Here is a 24,001-nt window from a genome sequence, read left to right as displayed (position 1 = left end):
TAATAATGATAAGTACTTTGGAAAACCATTATATATCTTTTTTAGAGGTTTAAATAATTTTATCTTCACAATTTCAATTGATTTAAATCTGCAACATAAGTTTGTGAATATCTCTAACAATTTTAACTTTTGAATGTCTTTTTCAAATTACAAGTTAGAATTCAACTTTAGGATAAATCCCCTAGAATTGTAAATCTTAAAAATATTTTAACCCCTTGCATGCTCATGACGAGCTCAGCTCGTCATGCAGTACACTGCTCGTGTGCTCATGACGAGCTGAGCTCGTCATGAACAATGGGATTCAAGAAAGGTCAGCATTCTGGATGAAATGCTGTAGCATTGAAGGTGTTAAAAACGTTAAAATAAATCATTAATTGTTTGTAAAGTACTGAACCATTTATAGAATTAAAAATGTGCAATAAACCTAAAAAGAGGTTCTATCATTTTTTGCCAAAGTCTGGTATTTAGTTCAAAACTGTTAACTACTACTATCTCTCTAAAACATTTCAGCCAATATGAAACTATATGAAAAGGCAATCCAAAATGCCAGGCTGAACATAAATAATGTGGGCACTTACAGAATCTGAAGACAACTCGTGGGCGGACAAGAAAGACCCACGGTTCACAAACCTTTTACAAGGGCAGCACCTAGATCACTTAAATCACATTGGTAAAATCATTGTTTAAAGGTGAGCATTTATTGATCCAATAAACAGTGTACACTAAAACACAGAGAGGGCCAAGATTCTGAAAGCACTAAAGTACCAATTAAAAGGTAGAATATGCTGTACAAATGCACATAACTTAGCATAACATTTCATAAGACTCCTTCGGATTTCATAATGAAGACTATAGCAATTACACATTTTTACACAAAGAAAGCAGTTCTATTTAAAAAGAAAGTTGCATTTTTATTTCAGAGTAGAGTGTTTCCAGTGACCGTGGGCATCACTGGTCAACATGCTCATTATATATTCAGCAAAACTTGAGCTTTTGACAATTACAAGGCCTTGTCTTTGGGACCCGGTCCTGTTAGTGATTAATGGCCAGTGTCAGTGGTTAGTAATGTCCATTATCATGGGTTGATTATCAGTTGTGCCTTAATCCCTCAAAGTAACTGATTACTCGCTTTTTACCTTGAACTTGCCCTGTAATATCGTTCTGAAATTGCCAATGTTTACTCCAGGATATGGTAGTAGATTTAAAACTCAGAAAACAGTAGAAAACGGAATCAAATACCATGAAATGAAAATTTTGTCAGAGCTATTACTTATTAAAATACTGGTGTTCATTATTGTGTAGGATTTAAGGCAATTAAAATTAGGCATTTCTAAACATGGCAGAACGTCCTAGCACAGGTTTGCCCAAAACATAACTATGAATGTTAATTTTCTTCCTTAGTAGTTCTGACTGTGAGCAAGAAAAATAATATCTCACCCTCTCTTCCAGTGCTGCAATAACTGTACTCAAAATCTACACCCCACCAACAAAGACAAATGGAAATCTCATAATAGTGCACTAAATATTAAACTTCCTATTTAGTACTAGAAGAATGGATTGATACCTCACTTTAATAACAGAGTAGAGAGTCACAAACTTTAGAAAATGTGTGTGTGTATCGGCCAGTTGAGATCAAGACGGTAGTAACACCCACTCAAATAATGCTACATAAGGAAAGGGAACCCTAAAACTACCCTAGAACAGTAGCCCAAAAAATATAAAAAGTAAAGAGACCAATTAATATTGCCATTTATGAATACAGTGAGAGTAAGAAACCATTAAGTTTAACTCCGTAATGATTTTATGTACTGTTATTAGCAATGCAACTGCTCCTGGACCAAACAAGGTGACTCACAGGCACACAATGAGTCACAAGCTATAGAATATTTATAATAACCATAGCAATTTCGCTTACAAAAAGAATTTTAAAATAATTTCAGAGAATAAAGATATGATCAAATTTGAAAAGAAGGTAAGATATGGCATTCAAGTGAAAGAGATAATTAATCATTAGGTACTGGTGCCTTTCCCAAGAGATAAGTGGACATCCAATTTCCTCTGAGTGTTTTCACCAATTCCCTTTAGAGCCTCTTTGAAGGAAAGTATGTTTTTGCAGGGCTTTTTTCAGGGTAAACAAATTGAGGAAATGTATGGCAATGATAAGAAGGGCAAGGGTTACTGGTGGTAATTGCGATTGTAGTGGAAAAGAACACTTGCCGCATACATGCAGTGTTGTGGTAAGTGGTAAAGATTTCTGAACTATTTCTTTTACCAGGGTCATTTTGAGTGTTTACATTTAAAGGCTTAGCAAAACATTAAGATCCATTTTTTGGAGCTCCATTTTACCTTGAATTTCTGCCTTAGGGTTCACAATATTAGAGAAGTTAGTTATTGTGTGACCAGACCAGACTGGTTAGTAGATGGTGAGTTCTTATACCTGGTATCCAGATGTTAGAAAAACCTGTAACATTGTGCAGATCTTCAGTGCATTTTGCTTACTGGTGCCCTCCCAGTAAAATGAAACATGCCGTTTTCCATGCCTTTTTGTAAGTATCTAATACCAGTACTAGATGGAACCCTAAGGTCGCTGCCATACCTATACTTATAAAAACACCAACCCTGATTACCACTTACAAACTGGGGAACTCTGTGACATATAAATGGCTACAAGGTTATTCAAAATACATCTCTCTCTTCAGAACCATAAGGTTATTTATCTAGCCAGCCATATATATTTGTGAAAGCATTTGGATGCCCAAATATGGCTTTGAGTTTTACATAATTATCAAGTGGAAATGTGTTTTGGCTGCTAAAATGTGGAGGCTTACAAATAGGTGAAAACAGTGTCCTTTCACATAGGTTTACTCAGTGATGAACATGTTCAAGTGTAGACATCTGGCCAATTCTCACAATGGGCCTCATGCTTGATGTGTGGTTTAATTTGCCAGCAAAAAATACATGCACACAGGTCAGGAATTAAAGGAGGGTGCCAACTATTTCTTATGATGAGAGGACCTCTTTATGGCCAAAAACACCATTGATGTTTAGGAGAAAGTGTCCTCACCACCCTTTCTTACTGGAACTGCACACCATCTATTTTGTGTTATAATAAATGAGAGGTAGAGTTCTGGACTGACCCTAATCCTCCCTTCCTTTTCTTGTGAACATTATTTTGCCAGCAGCCAAGGCTTCTGAGAGGAGAAGATGCGTGGCTGTGAAAATTAGATTGAACACAAAGTTTCATAACAAAGGCATGAAAATCTAAGTGAGTCCTGAAAAAATGGTAGCCTTGACCAATCCAAAAGTATATTTATTTTGAGGTTAACAGTTTCTTGCGGCCACCTCAAATTACATGATTTATGAATACAAGTTTCACTGATTGACTCTGCTGTCCTGAGCATTGTGTCAATGGCTCATTTTGTTCCCTAACATGAACCTTTTGTAATTATAACATGTCTGTGATGGGGCTGACTCCCTCTCACAGTCCACTAAAAAACGTTCATGTCCTGAGAAGATGCACTGTGCTTCATAGTTGCAGTTGTCTGCTAATCCACTTTAGTTTCTTCTGTTGATTTTTACACTACATACAATGTTCAATGTGATGTGGCAAAATGTATAAGAGAAAATCCTTTCAAAAATGGAAAAAAAGGAAGCAGGAATTGGAGTGCATACACTCATTCTTTCAAGTTATTCCCCATTGTCTTGTTATTGGAGGTACTCCCTCCCATGGGTGCAATGTCTGTGACATCAGTAGTGCCGACGACCTCAAGGGGCCTCTCGGTAATCCCCTATCTATCAGTTTTAATTTCATTTCAACACATATATATTGTGTCTGATAGAGACCTACTATCTTTCAAAACTCTCTCTATTCTTCAAGTATTTTCTAATTTAATGCATGTACATTAATCTTAATATTTATTACACTAACCTTATCATACTGTAACTCATGGATTTCTTATTTTGAATCATTTATGTGAGCATATTTCCCTAGTTGAGCACTCATGTATGATTTGAGCAAGTATATTATAATATAGAATTTAAGACTGAAAACCTATGTGCAATGAAATGGGGATAGTGACAAATTTATGAATGAGCATTTTGTATCACGATGTATACTTGCCTCAAATCTTTGAAATGTTGTCATACGATATTCTCCTTTAATTCCCGAAAGCAGTAACAAAGAGGAGAAAAATGTAAATGAAAACATTGAAAGCAGCCTGTTTATTGACAGGAATGTGAATGTAGCTCTTCCGATTTTGTGATAGCTTCTGTAATGAAAGTGAACAAACCATACATAGCCTCTTAAATTACAAACACCATCATTTGTGGGATGATATAATTTCACCCTGTACCATACTAACCTGCAATCTTTTGTTGTGGAATCTGAGTCTGATGTTGTAAATTCCTAATGGAAAAAATTGACATTTTTAAGTGAACTTTTTAGGTGAAATACTACATTTATAATGCCTGTAATAAACATAATAGTGTCCCAATTGTTTAGCGTGGTTTATTATTTTTCTCAAAATCAGAATTCATCTAATACATTGAGAACTGCATCACTTTTATTATAGCTTCTAAAAGGTTATATAAACAATTTTTAGCTAAGGAGTGAATTGTACGTGACCTGGAAAGATGCGGTTTGGGGGCAATTTGAAGTTAAAACACTTCAATATGTGTGGTAAACTTAAAGGCAGATAATTCAACAGAGATCTGATGGTCCTTCAACTGTTCGAAAAACTAGAATTAATAAGAAGTTGTGTTTTGAGTGGAACTTAGGGCAAACAGTTGAGTCTGAAGTATATAGCTGTTTGGATTGTCCCATGATTGTCATTTCGGTCAGTGCAATTCAGAATGATACCATTTCAGTGTTTTTATGCCTACTGTTGTTTCATACCAACTATGGGTGATACTGAAAACCAAATACAACAAGCAAATTATTCAGGGGCAAAAAGCTAATTTTGAAATATAATCCCTCACCATGACCAGCTGTATTAAAACTTTTTTTACAAAATAATCTGTACCACACTTATTTTCAGGACTTCTAAAGGCATCGTATTTTGCCAGTATAACGAAAACTTCTATTCATGAATCTACGAGCTAATGTATGATTGCTGTACTTGATTGCACTGGGAAATTGAAAAACATCTTTTGATCCACTTACACACTTTGGAATACACAATCTTATAGTCAGGTTTCTGGACACCCTCCACCATTCCTGAAAATGACCTGACCTTGCAAGTACTATTTGAGGAATAGGCTCAAACAACAATTGATAAATGCAGCATTTATAGATCTTTCTAAAGCAATTGCTAAGGCTGACCGACATACAATATGGAGAAAACTAAGGCATGTTTGGAAACCCGATAGACATGCACCCAATGGTTTGATTACACCAAGACACCTCAAGTTCAGCTTCATAGCCATAACACATATTGTGATTATATATTGGTGAATCCAGGCCATGCCTTTTCACCACTATGGTTTTCTATGTCTTAGTTGACCTTCCCAAACAATTGTTAGCTAACATAGTGAAGAGTAATACTATTGATTTTGCAAAATCAGTGTTCCACCTTCACAATGAATATGTGTATTTTTTCAGGCTAGAAAGCCTGTGGAAAACAATGACTCGTATTATTATTTGAATATCTGCTTCTGATCTACTCTTACTTTGTCTGAAAATATAGAGAGCTTTGAAAAGAAGGGAGCGACCCCACTGACCAAGAGAAGGGGTACCACAGGTAAATAAAAATTGCGAGATTCTCTTGGGAAGATCGGAAAATTCACAATGACTCCTAGTCCTCTTACATATCTCTTACACGACAGAGTTCACCAGCTATACACATTCAATCAAAAGACCCCAGACACCTACTGGCCAATTATAGTACATGTAATACAACAAGGAAATGCATTGAAAAGATTTTTTATTAGCGGCATTGCTGCTAGAGCGATTCCCCTGCTGTGCTGGACAGCAATAAAAACGGGTGTGGTCATGACGAGCTCAGCTCGTCATGAGCACAGGAGCACTGTACTGCATGACGAGCTGAGCTCGTCATGAGCATGGAAGGGGTTAAAAGATTTTCTTTTACCAAGTTCTCTTAGTATCTGTTGGATGGTCCACTGTTTCACAATACATTAAAAATAAAAAATAAAACACAATATTATATCCATGTGATAATGAGAGACAAACAAACAAAAAGAAGTGCAAACTATTAATCACATCTAATATCAGTTGTTCCCTATGGAATTTGTTCTGTTATTTGTTAAGATGTCCACAGCCCTTTATACTCTATTGAACATAAACAAGTTCCTGGATACAACCATATATGAAAAAACCAAAGGCGTCGACGCGTTTCTGTGGTGTTTTTCCTGGTGTAAACCACCTTCTCCACGACTAAAACTATATAACAGTCTCCCCTGTGTTAAGACCCGGAAAAGTCCTTCACAATTCCAAGGATGGATCAGAAACTTGTATCCTTCAATCAATATGGGCGGGGCTCCTTAGGGCTCCAAGCGCAAGTTCTACACGGTCTCTAGTACATGGGAGCAACACTCCTCCTAAAGTGTTTAAGTACACACTTGACGATTGAGGGCTGGAGCTACCGCACACGAAATACAGCACAGCAAGGTCCCACCACTCGTGGATGTATTTTGGGTTCCTATATATATGAACAAACCAGTTCACGGATTCCCAGTAACATTGCAGTGTCTCATATTTACAATAAACCCAGGATTCTTACACAGGATGAAGGCTGTAGGGGATATCCGATTGCACCTCCATTACTTAAACAATTTAGGAGGAGTGTTGCGCCCATGTACTAGAGACCGTGTAGAACTTGCGCTGGACTTAGGAGTAGTATAATTTACTATTCCAACTCCAATCTACAAACAGTAGGAAAGGTGTTGGATAGTAAATTATACTATTCCTTGTCCTAGAGCGCCATCCAGCGCAAGTCGTTGTAACGACTTGCGTTCTAAAAACCGCGATGTAATGGCATCACGATGTAACGACCGCGTTGTAAACGACGTTTCCCCATAGGTTTTATAGTTTCTATACAGTAAGGATACATAACAGTTCATCGATGCTTTGAAGCAAAGTAATGAAGCTAACATGCAAGCTATTTTATTATAAGGAGTGCGTGGTTTCTGATGCCCTTTATTAAATGGTTGAGGGCAATTGCAGATATTTTTCTGGAAAAATACATATTGATGCACCAAAGTGTAGTAACCAAAGCAATTTGACTAGGAAAAGGGATGAAGAGAATAATCTATAAAGTCTTCGACCAGCTTGTGAAACCCTCACATCAGTTGTTGAAGTTGTCTGTTGCATCTTTAAAAAAATTAATTGAAGAGCTAGTTGAAGATACTGAGAACAGATTGCAATACAACAGAACTTTCAACATTGCACAAGAACCTTTGAACATTACCAAAGAAGTGATTAGCGCTTAGTATACACATTGTTGTTTGAAAAATTGGGAATTTTTACCAGATTCGCAAGCTTTGACACAGCCATTCTACTCTTTTCAAATATAAAAATGTTGGCAGCTTGTGCTGAGCAAAAGGTCATGCTATGTTATCAAGCAGCTATAAAAGATCCCCCAGTTTTTTCAAATTTGAGAGTGGCCAGTATTTCTTTCACAAAGGATTTGACATGCAATAGAGGGATAAATGAAGAGTTCATATTCTTCCCTTTATGCGAAACACATCAGTAAGATGCCATGCATGTATTATTTGCATGTCTGTGTTAAAATGGCTTTAATGGAAACATCCAATGCCAATTCTTGTAAATAATAATGTGTATTTAGTTAAATTTGCTCTGGAAATATTGGACCATCCACACTCTGTCAATATTTTGTATAGTCTTTTCAACTTTTAATAATCATTTACGTATTTGTAAACTATATTATTTTTACTGCCTTACTGTGGAAACGGACAGTGTTATTTTAAATAATTTAATGCAAATAGCAAAAACCCTGTATCCCACCAACAGAGGTGAAAAGGATTGGTAACGTGGAAACGGATCAAAATGCACACTTACAATAGGTTGACCATGGATATCTTGTTTGTGGCAACGCTAAAAGTTCAATAGGCTGCTTACTATGAGATGCACAGGCAGGGTACCATCTGCCAACCAGTTTGCCCCAGCGCCCATGTTGGCAATATTATTGGCGCTGGGGCAACAGATTTCCCTCATTTGCATGGACCAACACCACCAGACAAATGAAGGAATGCTCCCCTTGAAACCCTGATGGAGCAAAATGTGCACAAATGTGAACTGTATTACAGAATCTGTTACACAAGTATCTACAGTCTATTCTGTAATATGAAAGTGCCACAGGGGCACAAAAGCTGGTGCAAATGTCATTATATGGCCCTGGAGCTTTTGGTTTTGTCAATACTTGTTTTAAAAGAAAGATCATATCAGTATATGAACTGCCTGAGGAAAAGAGCAACATATCAAACTCTCGGCAGGCTTCGACACCATATCCCGCCACACACTGATCGAAAGACTCCACCACATTGGCAACAAGGAACCGCGCTCAGATGGATAGACGGAAGAACCGCCCACCTCTAAACCCAAGGAGATCACCTGGGGTGTCCCCCAGGGCTCATCCCTCAGCCCCATACTCTTCAACACAATATGACCATGCTGGCCAACATCGTCAGATCTCACAGTCTCAACATAATTTCCTACGCAGATGACACCCAACTCATCCTTTTACTCAATGACCCCACCACTACCAGAACCAATTTCCACAGATGCATGACTGGATGAAGAACAACTGCCTGCAGCTTAACAGAGACAAGACGAAAGCAGTGATATTTGGCAACAGCAGCATCACATGGAATGACTCGTGGTTGCCATCAGACCTAGAACCCGCACTCACTCCCTCCAACCACACCAGAAACCTCTGTATCGTCATTGACAACAAGCTCACCATAAAATCACAGATCAACTGCGTGTCCTCCACCTGCTTCCCCACTGTGCGCATGTTACTTAAGATCTTCAAGTGGCTACCCCTACACACAAGACACACCAGGACACAAGCCTTCATCACCATCTGACAGGACTACAGCAATGCCCTCTACGTAGGTTGTGCTGCACACTTTCTACAGGGATTCAGCCCAAAGAAAATGCAGCAGCCAGACTCATTCTTGGCCTTCCCTGACTACCCCACATCACACCCCACCTCAGGAACCTCCACTGGCTCCCTGTACAGAAGAGATGCCATTTCATGCTGCTGACCCACGCACACAAGGTTCTACAAAACCAGGGACCATCCTACATTAAACACCGTCTGAACTTCAACAATCGAGAAGACTATGCTCCTCCTCCCTTTTACTTCCCCATACTCCGAACCTCTAACGAAGCAGAAGTGGAGGACATCCTTCTCCCACATCACAGCAAAGTCCTGAAACAGCTTCTCCACGCACCTCCGGACCATCATCTCACTTCCAGAAATCCGAATGGCCCTCAAGACCTGGCTGTTCGACTAAGTCTCTGGGGCCTGCAAGTTCCTGGATATCCTATCAGGTGATTAGCCATGCTTTATAAATCCTGATTGATTGGACACACTTGATGTACTGTGTGATATGCTAGAAATTATATTTGTTAACAGCAGAGTAAAGTTGATATTCAATGTCATAATATAGTACGGGATTTCCTATTGTGGGGGTGATAAGGATTCACTGGGGGTCTTGGTAACACTTTCTACTTTGTATTAGCAAACCCTGATGTCCGCAATTATATCAACTTAAACATATGGCATAGAGGGTTGGTTTAGTAATAATGCGATCTGAAGCAGAAGCTCAGGATATTTATTGCCACCATCCTCAGGCTAGTCAGGAAACAAGATATCATGATCATTTTCTGTAGTGCTAAATAGCAATATATCATCTTGAGAACAGATGGAAGTAAACACACCTTCAAAGACATGCTGTATTGTCTGTTATATGTTTGAATGCTGCAGCCGGTTAGCCCAGATCGAAAGGCACATGCACATATCAAGAGGCTTCTAACAGCAAAATGAAAGAGATCAGGTGGCAGGATGTGGCTCCACCTGATAAGACATGGACAAATCAGGGACACACCTGTAAAGTGTTCCCTCCTGCCACACTTGTGACATACAGCATCTGTGGCCTGGCAGATAATGTTGTTTGCTATGTATCCACTTCATAGTACTTCATTCTTCACCAGCTTTTTTAGGTCTCAATAATGTAGTTTCCTTACTTTTTCCTGAGTGGCCCTATATGTTAATTACACTTACTTTCACAAAAGTTTACATTTTCTTTATGCTGTTTGCTGTGTGTCCTATTGCTTTTCCTTCCATTAGGTCGGTATTTTTGGGCCACCGCTTCTCATGAATACATGGATGGTTTATGCATCTGATCAAGTATGAGGGAGTCGCACAATACACCAAATTAATTTGTGTTTGAGAGGTCTCAGAGAATTGCCATATATACGGAAACATATGCAAAAACATTCTCGTTTTTCCCTTGGATTCTTCCAAAGAATTTATGTTGTTTCAATACCATGTTATTCTTTCCCCCAATATGTTCCCAAAGCCTGTTAAATGTGATTTGGAAGACGTCACACTGGGCTTCAGGCCTTCTTTCAATGCTTAAGTTGGACAGAAGAATGTTCTGTGTTATGAACAATTTGTTTCCCCTCCAATTACTATAAGGTAATATTGGAGAGGAACTCACCCATGCATGGAAATAATGGGTAATATTCAAATAATATTGCCCATTATTTCCATGCAAGGGTGGGTTCCCTTAGGTCGTTGAGGAATGGGGAGGATGTGACATGCTTGTAGCCATTGTCAAGAGGAAAAAGGTAAAATGTTCAACAGTTGTGAAAGTTTAAGAGAACACAGAATAAGAGTTAGTTTTCAATTCTATGTATAAATGATTCGAGAGAATGATGGTATAATTTTTAGAAAAAACAATTTCACTTTAGTCTTGTTTCTATTTATATGTCGTTGAATGAAGGTTGGTAGCATTCAGGCTTGATATAGCACTATGGTCCTATTTCTTTTTCATTTAACTTTCTTCTTTCTTCTATGTAAATGTCTTTGAATAGAGATAGGAATCTGACCTCCAAGCAGAAACAAATTACAGAAGAGAGGCATTGTTGTAGAGAGTCCGCTTAGTCTCCATTTGAGCTTTCCTTTTCTAACTTGGTAACTTTAGCTAATGGTGGTAAGCATGTTTTCCCTAATACTAGAATGTGCCACAAACACACCCATTTTGATAGCAAATTATCACCCTGTAGTCTGCACATTTAGTTCAAGGGTTGCACAACTTAGAACACAATGCCTTGCTTTATTTTTCCTAGTAGAAATGACTATTGCTCCCCAGACTATTTAAAGACCCTGTTCTGCATCTCGGACACATTGTGATAAGCTTGCCATTCAGTATTTAAACAGCATCCATAATGAAGCTGGTGATAGGTGCACTTCCAGCTGGAGTTATCATAAAAGCTGCAGTGAGCTGTGACTGAGATGCAGTGCCGCTGTCCACGACCTTCATTGTGAAAAGAAAAATAGCTGTGTAAGAGAAGTGTTCAGGTTTGCACACTCAGATGGGGTGCATTCGTTAATGCACTCAGACCGGCTTCCTGACATATAGTACCAAGGTATGGGGTTAGGTCATTCCAATAGACCTGGCAGGTGGGTACTCCCGACATGTTCTCTTCAGCATAGAGAAATTAGTAGTAGATTGGAGTAACCTTTTTAACATTATGAACAAAGAACATGGTTGAATTGTTTGTGTTTTTCACCATTCTAATTATGCTTATAACAATGAGGTGTCTCATCTTTCTAATAATCACAGTTCATATTCTATTTACAAAGATTAAAGCTTTTCAATAAACATTTGAAAAGGCATTATCGTATCTTTTCTTTGTGACTCCTTGGGCATGCAAAAGTGACAAACGATAGGTTCCCACCCATTACTTGGGAATCAGAGTGGTCATGTTCGAGGTTACCAACAACATCTATAACCCTGTAAGGTTAGAGGTTTAGATGTGGCACTGTGAGCTAGTCAAACAAACCAACATTTGCTGATTATGAAAGAAGATGCAGTCTCTGTATTATGAAGTTTTGTTTATCCAAATACACAGTCCTACAAAATTCATAGAACCCATATAACAGCATGTCCCAATTTTTTTTTTTATTTAAAAAAAAGATTGTTATTGCTTGTTTCCAAATAAAGCAATACATACATTACTACAAATGACATAAGGAGTAGACATATGAAGATAAACAAAATAGAGATAGTAAAAAACAAATGCATTGAGGAATCAGGTGGGTGTGGCAGTATATCACATTTTCATACACAAGTAGTGCTTGGCTTAGCTTCACAAAAGCCACTTAGTAGATTAACTGTGTCGCAAAGTGTATCTAAACAATCAGCAAGGAGTACCATAGCTCAGGGATCAGAACAATTTAGATATCGGTATGAATCTAATGGTCTATAGAGTAGTGCCATTAACCTGGAGCGAACACTAGTGAGAGTATTCCATGGGGATGATTGGTTTATCAGGTATACTGTGGTTCATGGCGGTTTGTGTGAGTTAAAATAGACATCAAGAGTGTCCCACATGTGCTGATAGGCGGTATCCATGGTGTATTCTGGAGAGCTACGTTGTCAGCCCCCCTTAGGTTGGAGACCCAGTTCAACCAGCATTTGAAGGATGCTTTGCGCGTATCTTTCCAATTGTTGAGTATGATCTTAACCGCTGCCATTAGGAGTAGTTCCAAAAGTGCCCCATCCCTTTCATTCAGTGACTCTGCTCGGAGGTAACTGAATGCTAGTGTCGAAAGGTCCCTTCTAGGGAAGTATGGGAAGAGTTTAGATATGAACTCGAAGACCTTATCCCAAAAGGGTATCACGCATTCGCACAGAATTAATAAGTGTTCCAGGTCACCTATTTTATCATTATAGTTCCAGTAGATGGGGTCTTAACGGATTTTGTGTGAGTGTAGTCGGGCTGGTGTCCAATAGGCCTTATGTAATAACCAGAACTTTATCCGGGAGAGTAATGGGCTGATCTTATTTCTCATAACTGAATTCCAAGTTTTGGACCAGTCCTTCTCCGAAATCGGGAGAGAGGAGTGTGACTCCCAGAAGGATGTGAGCTTCTTATTGAGGGCAGACTGTTGTGGGCGTAGTAACTTATAAATCCAGCAGACCTGGTGGCCTAACTTGTGTAATTTTGATATATATTGCGGGAGGGAAGGGGGTAGGTTTGATAGTTTTGCTTTAGTTAAAGCAGATTTTATTTTTGGGAAGTTGTAAAATTTGAGTGGATCTAGTTTATATTTATCCTGTATTTCCTTAAAAGTTAGTGGGTAGGCTCCTTTGAAAAGTTGCTGGGGGAAATAGATAGCCCTGTTAACCCAGGCTTCATTATGTAGAGTGCTTCCTTTATAAGACGATTATCCCAGAGGGATTCAAGATTAGACCATCTGATGCTAGTTTCTAACAGTTTATCCACCTTCATCAGGTCCGACTTTGTGTTTTTGAATATAGGCTTTGAACAGGTGACTTTGGTGAGGTTTGCGGTTAGAAGGGCCGCTGGGGCAAGATTTTTAAGGAGCGATTTTTCAATGTTTAGCCATACTGGGGTGTATTCTTCTGGTGGCACAAGCCAGTATGAGCCTTGTTTTGCTAAGAATGCCGTCTGGTATAGTTTAAAATCAGCTAGGCTGACCCCCCCAGGGATTTGTTTAGTCTGAATTTTTTCATACTAATTCTTGCTTTTTTCCCTTTCCATAGAAATTTTGAGAGTAGGATGTCCAGTTTATGGTGGAAGTCCTCTGATAGGATGAGGGGGAGCATAGTTATTAAATAGTTCACAAGAGGAGAGATAATCAAAGTCACCGAAGACCAGCTGCTCACCACCCTCGCCAAGAACCCACCCACCGACCCCACCAACTCTGAGGCCACAGCCCGCAAACTCAGACAGTGGATCGGAGACTGCGCCAACACCCTCACCCCGCTCAAGAAACCCTCCAACAACCACACCAACAAGAGAGCCACATGGTTCACCAACGAGCTCCAGGCCTCCAAACGTGCATGCCGAAAACTGGAGAAGACATGGCTACAAGAAACGCACACGGGACAACCACGCAGCCCACAAGGACGCCACCCGCAGACACCACCACCTCATCAGACTAGCCAAGAGATCCTCCTTCAAAGATCGCTTGGACAACAACGCACACAACAGCAAAGAGCTCTTCAGCATTGTAAAGGAACTCTCCAACCCCAGCGCCAACGCCAACGACATCCCGCCCTCACAAGAACTGTGCGACTCACTAGCCATCTTCTTCCACTGCAAGATCGCTGACATCCACGACAGCTTCAACATCATGACCGCCCTGACTACGCCAGACTCCACCTCCCCTGTGAACACCACCAGGCGCCAACCGCCTGACCTACTGGTCCAGCGTCAACGTCGACGAGACAGGCAAGGTCATGAACTCCATCCACTCAGGATCTCCGTCTGACCCGTGCCCACACCACGTATTCAACAAAGCAGATGCAACCATCGCACCCCAACTATGGAAGGTCATCAACATCTCCTTTGAAACAGCGACATTCCCGGAAAGCTGGAAGCACGCCGAAATCAATGCCCCCCTCAAGAAGCACAAAGCAGACCCCAAGGAACTCAAGAACTTCCGGCCCATCTCCCTGCTCCCGTTCCCGGCAAAGGTCATCGAGAAAATCATCACATGCAACTGGCCCGCCACCTGGAAGATAACAACATCTTGGACCTGTCCCAGTCCGGATTCAGACGAAACCACAGCAGCGAGACAGCCCTCATCGCCGCCACAGACAACATCAGGCGCCAACTAGACAATGGCGAAACATCATCCCTCATCCTCCTGGACCTGTCAGCCGCCTTCGACATGGTCTGCCATCGCACTCTAAAGACACGCCTCCTAGAAGCCGGAATCCAAGAGAAGGCCCTTGAATGGACCATGTCCTTCCTCACCGGCAGAACCCAGAGCGTCCACCTCCCACCCTTCCGATCCAAAGCCATGACATCATCTGCGGCTTCCCCCAGGGCTCATCCCTCAGCCCGACGCTGTTCAACGTCTACATGGCCCCCCTCGCACTAGTGGCCGGCCATCACGACCTCAACATCATCTCCTATGCCGACGACACCCAGCTCATCCTCTCCCTCACCAAGGACCCACACACCGCCAAAACCAACCTGCATGAGGGAATTAAGGCCGTCGCTGACTGGATGAGGAGCAGCCGTCTGAAGCTGAACTCTGACAAGACAGAGGTCCTCATTCTCGGATCCACCCCCTCAGCCTGGGACGACTTCTGGTGGCCGACCACACTGGGAACAGCACCAACATCCACCGACCATGCACGCAATCTAGGATTCATCCTCGACTCCTCCCTCTCCATGTCTAAACAGGTCAACGCCGTCTCCTCCTCCTACTACAACACCCTCCGCATGCTCCGCAGGATCTACAAGTGGATCCCGACTGAAACAAGAATAATGGTGACACAGGCCCTCGTCAGCAGCAGACTGGACTACGGCAACGCACTCTATGCAGGAATCCCAGCCAAACACCTACGACGACTACAACGCATCCGAAACGCCTCCGCCCGGCTGATCATCAACGTCCCCCGCCGTAGCCACATCACCTCCCACCTGAGAGACCTACACTGGCTCCCCGTCGACAAGAGGATCACCTTCAAGCTCCTCACCCACACACACAAAGCACTCCACAACGCCGGACCAGCCTACCTGAACAGCAGACTCAGCTTCCACACCCCCACCCGCCAGCTCTGCCCTGCCAGCCTCGCCCTCGCCGCTGTCCCCCGCATCCACGAACGACCTCTGGCGGCAGATCCTTCTCCTACCTCGCTGCCAAGACCTGGAACACCCTCCCTACCCACATACAGCAGACCCAAGACCTACTCACCTTCAGAAGACTCCTCAAGACCTGGCTCTTCGAGCTGTAGCAGCACCCCCCCCCCCCCCTCCCCTCAGCGCCTTGGGACCCTGACGGGTAAGTAGCGCGCTTTACAAGTACTCTGATTGATTGATTGATTGATTCAACCCTACCCCACCATGTTATGAATCTTGGGGACCAAGCATCAAGAAGAGTTTTAATTTTCTCTAGGGTGCTAGCTTTGTTATGTTTGAGCGTCTCTAATATAGAGCTGCCAAATTCAATCCCCAGGTATTTGATGTATCCCAGCTGCCATGTAAGGTGGGAGTCACCCAGTATTTCTCATGTGCAGAGAATGTTCAGGGGCTTGACCTCAGACTTTTCATGGTTTAATTTATAACCAGAGTGTTTAGAATATATTTCTATGATGGTCATTAGGGCCTTGATGGATTCTCTTGGGTTCTCCCTAACAATGAGAATATCATCCGCGTATGCGGCTAATTTCACATGAGTTCGCCAAAGGTTACTCTGCTTATTTCATTGTTGTGTTTTATGTCCTGAATTAGTGGTTCCAGGGCCAGGAGAAACAGAGCAGGGGAAAGAGGGCAGCCCTGTCTGGTGCGCTGTTCTAGGTGGAATGACTCCGAGAGGGTTCCATTGATTGCTATTTAGGCAGTAGGGTCTGAATATAGTGCCATAACCATGTTACTATATGAGTCTCCCAGATTAAAGGTTAACATGCAGTGTTTCAGGAATTACCATGATACTCTGTCAAACGCTTTTTCTGCATCAAGGGTAATGGCAACAGAGGGTGCAGGTGTAATTTTAGCTTTCTCCAGGATGTGACAAAGTAATCTAATGTTGTCATTGTATATAAGATACTTGAGAAATCCTACTTGCGAGTTACTGATTGATTTGGGGAGGATCACATTTAGTCTATTGGCTAGGATTTTTGCATAAATCTTACAGTCCACGTTGATCAGTGAGATTGGTCTGTAGATTTTTGTTAAGAGAGGGTCTTTCCCTTCTTTCAGTATGACAATGATATTGGCTTCCCTCATTGATTTAGTGATATAGCCCTCTTTAGCAATGAAGTTAAATAATTTTAATAAGGTAGGTTGTAGCGACCTATCAAACTCCTTTTAGAAGGAAGGCTGAGAAGCCGTCCGGGCCTGAGGCTTTATTGTTCTTAAGTGATCTAAAAGAGATCGAAAGTTCTTTTTCAGAAATGGGGTTCCCTAGAGCTGATCTATCTACCTCTGAAAGTTTTAGTAGGTTTAGTGAATCTAAATATTTGGTGCAGTCTTCTGTGTCTATTGTTAGTTTATTTTTGCATAAATCCTCATAAAAGGAGTGGAAGGCTCTTAGTATCTCTTTTTGTTTGGTTTGGATGACATTGGTGGAGTCTTTAATCGAGGAGATAGTAAACGGTCTCTGCTTGTGTTTGAGAGAAGAGGCCAGTAGTTTGCCTGCTTTGTTTCCTTCACAGAGCTTGAGTGCCTTGAATCTATTAATCCACACTTTGTCACGTTTGCTCACAATTTTATTATATTCGTATTTCCTCCTAACCAGCCGGTCAAGGACGTCTTTATCTATCTCCTCAGTATACTTTATTTTGAGTGATTTGATTGCTTTCTCTAGTGAATCAAGTTCTAGATTTAGTTTTTTGTTGATCTGTCCTTTGATGCCAATAATGACCCCTCTAATGGTCACCTTAAGCGCATCCCATAAAGTGGAAGTGCTATATCCTTAATTTCTGTCTCGATTTTTAATTTGTTAACTGGCTCAGAGAGTACCTCATCGTTAAAGCGCCACCTTTTCGGGGGTAGGATGGGATGGGTACCTGCAAGTTTGGTGCTGACGCAGGAATGGTCTGAGACTAGTTTGGGGGCTATATCTGTTTGATCTATGAGGTGCGTGAAAGTACTAGAAAGTAGGATGTAGTCGATCCTAGTGTAGGAGTTGTGTGGGGCTGAGTAAAATGTATAGTCTCTTGTACCTGGATGTTGGAGGTTCCATGAGTCCTTCAGATTAAACTTGGAGCAGATTCTATGACGGATCTCGCGTGAGCGGGTTGGTTGGTATTTGCATTTTGATTGACAGTCTATAAGAGGATCCAACTGCAAGTTAAAGTCACCGCCTACTATGATAAGATCACCTTGAGGGAAGCTCTCAATTGTACTTGAGACCGTTTCCCAGAAATTAGGCTCATTAGACTTAGGGCCTTAGACGTTGACCACATGGATTGGGTCGTCTCCTATCTGCAGTTGTGTAACTAGTAGTCAACCCTCTTTATCGTGTGTGTGTGAAGTAGTGGTGATGTTGGATTTTTTGGCAATAAGGGTAGTGACACCTTTTTTCTCATGGTCTGCCGGTGATCATGAAGTATGAGAGATCCAGTTGTGTTTGAAAAAGCCTACATCCTCTATTGATAATTTTGTTTCTTGGAGAAGAATGATGTCTCCCTTAGTTTTGGCTAAGTACTCAAAGAGTTTTCTGCCCTTCACTGGGTGATTTAGACCCTTAACATTTAGAGATACAATGTTGAGGTCTTCTGCTATGGTTTTATTCTGAGTCATCTTTGGGTCTAGAGGCCGCTATATAACTGTTTTAGCTTATGGGAAATGGTTGCGTAAATGTTGGAGAACCCGGTATGTGCATGGTAATCGTATGGTGCAATTTGTGTCAAGATGATCATCCTCTGTAAAACACTACTCATATTAGAGTCCGAGTGTGATCGCTCCCTGAGCAAATATTCAGCATAGAGCATACCTGATGCATCAACATAGTTAAAATAACAAAATGGACATACATAAAGTAGAAACAAAGTGGAAACAGCCATAAGTGCATTTACCCCGTGTCCCTCCCCTCCTCCCCTTCTCCTCCCTCCCCTCCCTCCCCACCTTCCCCTCCCTGAAAGAATTGAGTGCAGGAGCTGCGACGGCAGGTCTGTCTGTTGGCAGCTTGGAGGGAATTAATTGAACAATGTCTCATCAGGGGAAACATTTGTGAAACAACTATGAGAGTTATATATAACAAGAACAAATATGACTACTACTGTAGGTTGATGGGTCAATGAGTGGCAAATAGTTGATTTATATGCTAGCAATCGGCTGTCAGAATCTAAGACAGATTAACGCCTTAGTGAATATTAACTTGGAAGCTGATAGACCCGCAGTACCTCTTGAGAACGCTGTGACACCTTACTTAGAGTAACTAACAAGGATATAGGTCAGGGGTACTCATAGTACGGCCCGTGGGCCGGTGGCGGCCCGCGGACCTTGCCGACAATTTACCAATGTTTAAAATAAAAAAATTAAGAGTGTCTGCAAACACTGCGTGCCGAGACTCTGCTGCTCTGTGGAGGCCCGGGCATTCCAGTGATAGTCCGAGTGGAGCTGCAGGGGCGCCAAGAGGTGAAATAAGAAAAAAGCCTCATTAACATAGGAATGGTCTTTTAACGACCTGTGAAGTGCTCGGGTGCTGCTGTGATGAAACCTGATTGACAGTTACGGCTGGGCACTGCAGGGCTTAAACCTAAAGCCCTTGGGCTGCTTACAAGGCTGATGCCGGAGTGCGTCACAAATGGGGTGGGTGTCTAGGTGTGTGAGACCCCTGAGGCCAGGGCTGGGACTTTGCTTAATTCTGCCGATCTCTGAAGTGCTCCGTCTAAATATTTTCAGCTTTATAAGTGACTCAAATCGAGTTAAAAGTGAAATCGAAAATCATACTGCCATTGTGCGGCATTGTGACATGAGTCTATTGAGTTAATCATATACCCTTAAGGGAGCATCCTTAATGCACTCTATCATCAGTGCGCGTGCTCTGCATTCTCAATGCCTTGTTGTAAAATTGCATAAACAAGGCCCCGTTTAATCCTGACTGTGGGTGTCCCTGCTGATCCAGATCTCGTGTGACATCACCGGGGAGCAGGGGGTTAAAACAGAGGCCGTTTGTAGCAGCCTCTCCAGCTCTTGCCTGAGCGCCACGCTACTCCGAGGCCGGCTGAGGACATCGAGTGATGTGCACCTTTCCAAGTGCATCACTACAGTGACCCCGTTCTCCCAGCAACAGCATCCCCAAATGACCTGGCAGGTAATCTTGTACATGGCATCCACGTGCAGCCAGGGAGGGAGGGAAAGGAGGGAGGAAGTTAAAGGGAGGCAGCAGAGGGAGAGCGAGGGAGGGAGGAAAAGGAGGGAGGGAAAGGGAGGCAGACAGAGGGAGAGCGAGGGAGGGAGGAAAAGGAGGGAGGGAAAGGGAGGCAGACAGAGGGAGAGCGAGGGAGGGAGGAAAAGGGAGACAGAGAGGGAGACAGAGAAAGGGAGACAGACAAAGGGAGAGGGAGACGTACAGAGGGAGGGAGACAGACGGAGACAGACAGAGGGAGGGAGTGAAACAGACAGACAGAGGGAGGGGGAGTGGGAGGGCGACAGAGTGAGGAGGGAGACAGAGTGAGGAGGGAGACAGAGTGAGGAGGGAGACAGAGTGAGGAGGGAGACAGATTGAGGAGGGACACAGAGTGAGGAGGGAGACAGAGTGAAGAGGGAGACAAAGTGAGGAGGGAGACAGAGAGGGAAGGAGAGAGAGGGAGACAGAGAGGGAGAGGTAAGGAGAGAGACAGACTGAGTGAGAGAGGGAGACAGAGAGAGCAGGAGACAGAAAGAGAGAGAGAGAGGGAGACAGAGTGCAAGAGGGACTGAGACAGTCCGAGTGATTGAGACAGGTAATCAGGGAGACAAAGAGAGAGGGAGACAGGTAGGGAGACAGACAGAGGGAGGGAGACCGACAGAGGGAGACAAACAGAGGGAGGGAGGAGGGTGACAGACAGAGGGAGGGAGAAGGGTGACAGACAGAGGGAGGGAGTAGGGAGTGGGAGGGCGACAGAGTGAGGAGGGCGACAGAGTGAGGAGGGCGACAGAGTGAGGAGGGCGACAGAGTGAGGAGGGTGACAGAGAGGGAGACAGAGAGGGAGAGGGAAGGAGAGGGAAGGAGTGAGAGGGAGACAGAGAGGGAGAGGGAAGGAGAGAGAGGGAGATAGAGAGGGAGAGGGAGGGAGACAGAGGGAGAGGGAAGGAGAGACAGACAGAGAGGGAGAGGGGGAAGGAGAGAGAGGGAGACAGAGAGGGAGAGGTAAGGAGAGACAGACAGAGAGAGGGAGACAGAGAGGGAGAGGTAAGGAGAGACAGACAGAGAGAGAGAGGGAGACAGAGAGAGAGAGAGAGAGAGAGAGGGAGAGAGAGGGAGTGAGACAGTCAGAGTGAGTGAGACAGAGGGAATCAGGAAGAGAGAGACAGAGTGAGAGTCTGAGGGAGAGGGAGAGAGAGGGAGAGAGAGGGAGCGAGAGGGAGAGAGAGGGAGGGGCAGAGAGGGGGAGAGATAGGGAGAGAGGGAGGGGGAGAGAGTGAGGGGGAGGGAGAGGGAGAGGGAGAGAGAGAGATATGTGTGTATGCGGGGTCTGGTGGCTCAGTGGATGAAGCCGTCCGCTGCAGGGACCTGTGTTCAACCTCATGGTCACAGTTATTTTTGTAGGCTCTAGCCCCGCCCCCTCCCCCAATGACCCCGCCCCCACTGGTGCGGCCCTCGGACACAACCCATACTGTAAATTTGGCCGCCGCGAGAAAGTTTGTGAGTACCCATGATATAGGTTAAGAGAACTGAGAACAGTAGCTGAAATTACTATGAAATGTGTCGGACTCCATATATCATTTTAATTTCCCGAAAGATATGAAGCATTATTTTACCAAATGAGTTTGTTTAGTTGTGTAACCGCGTCACTTTGAAAACCTCTATAGCTAGACATTTATGGCAGTGATATTACGTAGGTGTAAGAAGGGTGAGCCAGAAAGCACAATTCAAAGGATACCAAGTCTTTCTTTTGTTGGAGGATCCCACAGAAAGGTCCATCTCCTGGGTGGGAGTTCCCTCCAGGTGTCGTGCCAGATCCTGGGGGTCTGTAAAGATGAATGTTTTCCATTATCCACAATTTTAAACTTCGAGGGGCCTGCAAATAAAAATTTAATGTTTTTCCCCTCAGCTTGTCGCGCAGTTGAAGGAAGCCTTTCCTTGTATCGACTGTTTCTTTAGGGTAGTCTTGTGTAAAGTTTATCCGTTGTCCTTCCCAGGTTACTTGGTGGTTTTTCCTGACGAAGCTTAGGATGGCTTCTGTGTGCTGGTATCAAAGTGGTTTGAAAATCATGGGGCAAGTCCCTTTTCCGTTTGAAGGGTTGAACGATGGAATTCTGTGGGCTCTGTCTAATTCCAAGCCATGGTGGAAATTTATCCCAGTTATCATGGGTATCCAAGACTCCAGGAAGGCCACACATGATCCCGCATCAGTCTCTGAGCCTTCAGGAATACCAAAAGGAAAATGCTACTTACCACTATGCATCTGTTCTTGGCATGTAAAGCTGCAGAGTTGCACACTGTGCATAGATCGCCACCTAGTGTTAGGCCCGGATGTTTGCAGTTTGTTGTTGCCCTGAAAAGTTCTTTGGATGTCACGAGATAGGTGACTCTTCCTTAGGACCACATTGTGCATGGGCATCGGCTCCATCCCCAGATTGTTTTTCGCCATTAGGGAAATGATGGAGCTTTGCAAGAAAAGGAAGGATGTCCATGTAATTTGTATCTTATTAAGATAATACTGGAACAGACAAGGGTAGCCGCGGGAAGCGGGTGGGCGTGTTCAACTCTGCAGCTCTACATGCCAAGAACAGATGCATACTGGTAAGTAGCATTTCCCGTTTGAGGCATATGAGCTGCAGATTGCACACTGTGCATAGATTGCATAGCAGTATACCACTCTTAGCGGCGACCACCCCTATCTGTTGCAGTAGTTTGGAATAATATTTTGAGAACAGCTTGGCCCACATTAGCTTGTTGTTTTGTTTGCACATCTACACAATAGTGTTTTGTGAATGTGTGCGGTGTAGAACATGTAGCTGCTCTGCAGATGTCATTGAAGCCCCTATTTTTCTTGTAGAGTGGGCTTTAGGAGGAACAGATAACGTACGTTTAGCTTTGTGGTAGCAAATCTGTATGCATTTGACAATCCATCTAGCAATCCCAGATTTTGAAATGGGATTACCCTTGTCTGGTGGTGAGAAAGACACAAAAAGTTGTTTTGTCTTACGGAAAGGTTGTGTCCTTTCTATGTAGTATAGCAATGCTTTTTTGACATTTAATGTGTGAAGAGCTCTTTCTGCTACTGACTGTGGTTGCGAGAAGAAAACGGGCAGTTCCACAGATTGATTGAGATGGAATGGAGAAATGACCTGGGGCAGGAATTTTGGATCAGTACATAGAACTACCTTATTTTGATGCATTTGCAAGAAGGGTTCTTGGATGATTAGTGCTTGTAGTTCACTAACTCTCTGCAGAGAAGTAATAGCTACTAGGAAAGCAACTTTCCATGTTAAAAATTGTAATTCACATATGTGTAAAGGTTCAAAGGGAGGTCCCATTAACCGTGTGAGAACAACATTTAAATTCCACACAGGTGAAGGTGGTACTCTGGGAGGAATTATTCTTTTAAGGCCTTCCATAAAGGCTTTAATGGCAGGCACTCTGAACAGAGATAGATGTTGTCTGTTTTGCAGATATGCTGCTATTGCAGCAAGGTGTAGTCTAATAGAAGTATAGGCTAAGTTACATCTTTGGAGATGCAGTAAGTATCCTATGATGTGTTAAATAGACACATTTAGGGGATCAATATTGTTGTTGTGACAATATTTCACTAATCGTTTCTACTTGGCCACGTAACATGCCCTAGTGGTTGGACGTCTAGCTTCTTTAATGACATTCATGCAGTCTGAAGGAAGGTTCAGATATCCAAATTCTAGGTCTTCAGGAGCCAGATCGCAAGGTTGAGCTGAGCTGGGTCCGGGTGTTTGATCTCTCCACGGTTCTGTGTTAAGAGGTGTGGAGACAGGTGCAGTTTTTGGTGCGGTACTACAGACAGTTGTAGCAGTGTGGTGTACCACGGTTGTCTGGTCCACGTTGGAGCAACTTAGGATGAAGGTCAGAGAAAGCTGCTGTAGTTTGCAAACTACTAGTGGCATAGGTGGAAAAGCGAACGCAAA

At 42.8% G+C, this 24,001-nt stretch overlaps 1 protein-coding gene across 3 annotated transcripts in view; it reads right to left on the bottom strand.

The window, feature by feature from the left end:
• The window catches only part of SGCE (sarcoglycan epsilon), a 163,777-nt gene that overhangs the window by 849 nt on the left and 138,927 nt on the right, over nucleotides 1-24,001 (bottom strand). For 2 of the 3 annotated variants that reach the window (XM_078663736.1, XM_078663737.1), the window contains 2 exons: nucleotides 4,362-4,405; nucleotides 4,121-4,155 (listed from right to left, as the gene is read on the bottom strand). In XM_078663736.1, the coding sequence (XP_078519862.1) occupies nucleotides 4,121-4,155; nucleotides 4,362-4,405 (79 nt within the window). The remainder of the gene's footprint in view (nucleotides 1-4,120; nucleotides 4,156-4,361; nucleotides 4,406-24,001) is intronic. The other variant, XM_078663738.1, reaches the window with a different exon arrangement.

Source organism: Lissotriton helveticus, chromosome 10 (genome assembly GCF_964261635.1).
Source record: "Lissotriton helveticus chromosome 10, aLisHel1.1, whole genome shotgun sequence".
In the NCBI taxonomy this organism is placed as follows: domain Eukaryota; kingdom Metazoa; phylum Chordata; class Amphibia; order Caudata; family Salamandridae; genus Lissotriton; species Lissotriton helveticus.
This window is presented reverse-complemented; position numbering and strand designations above follow the sequence as displayed.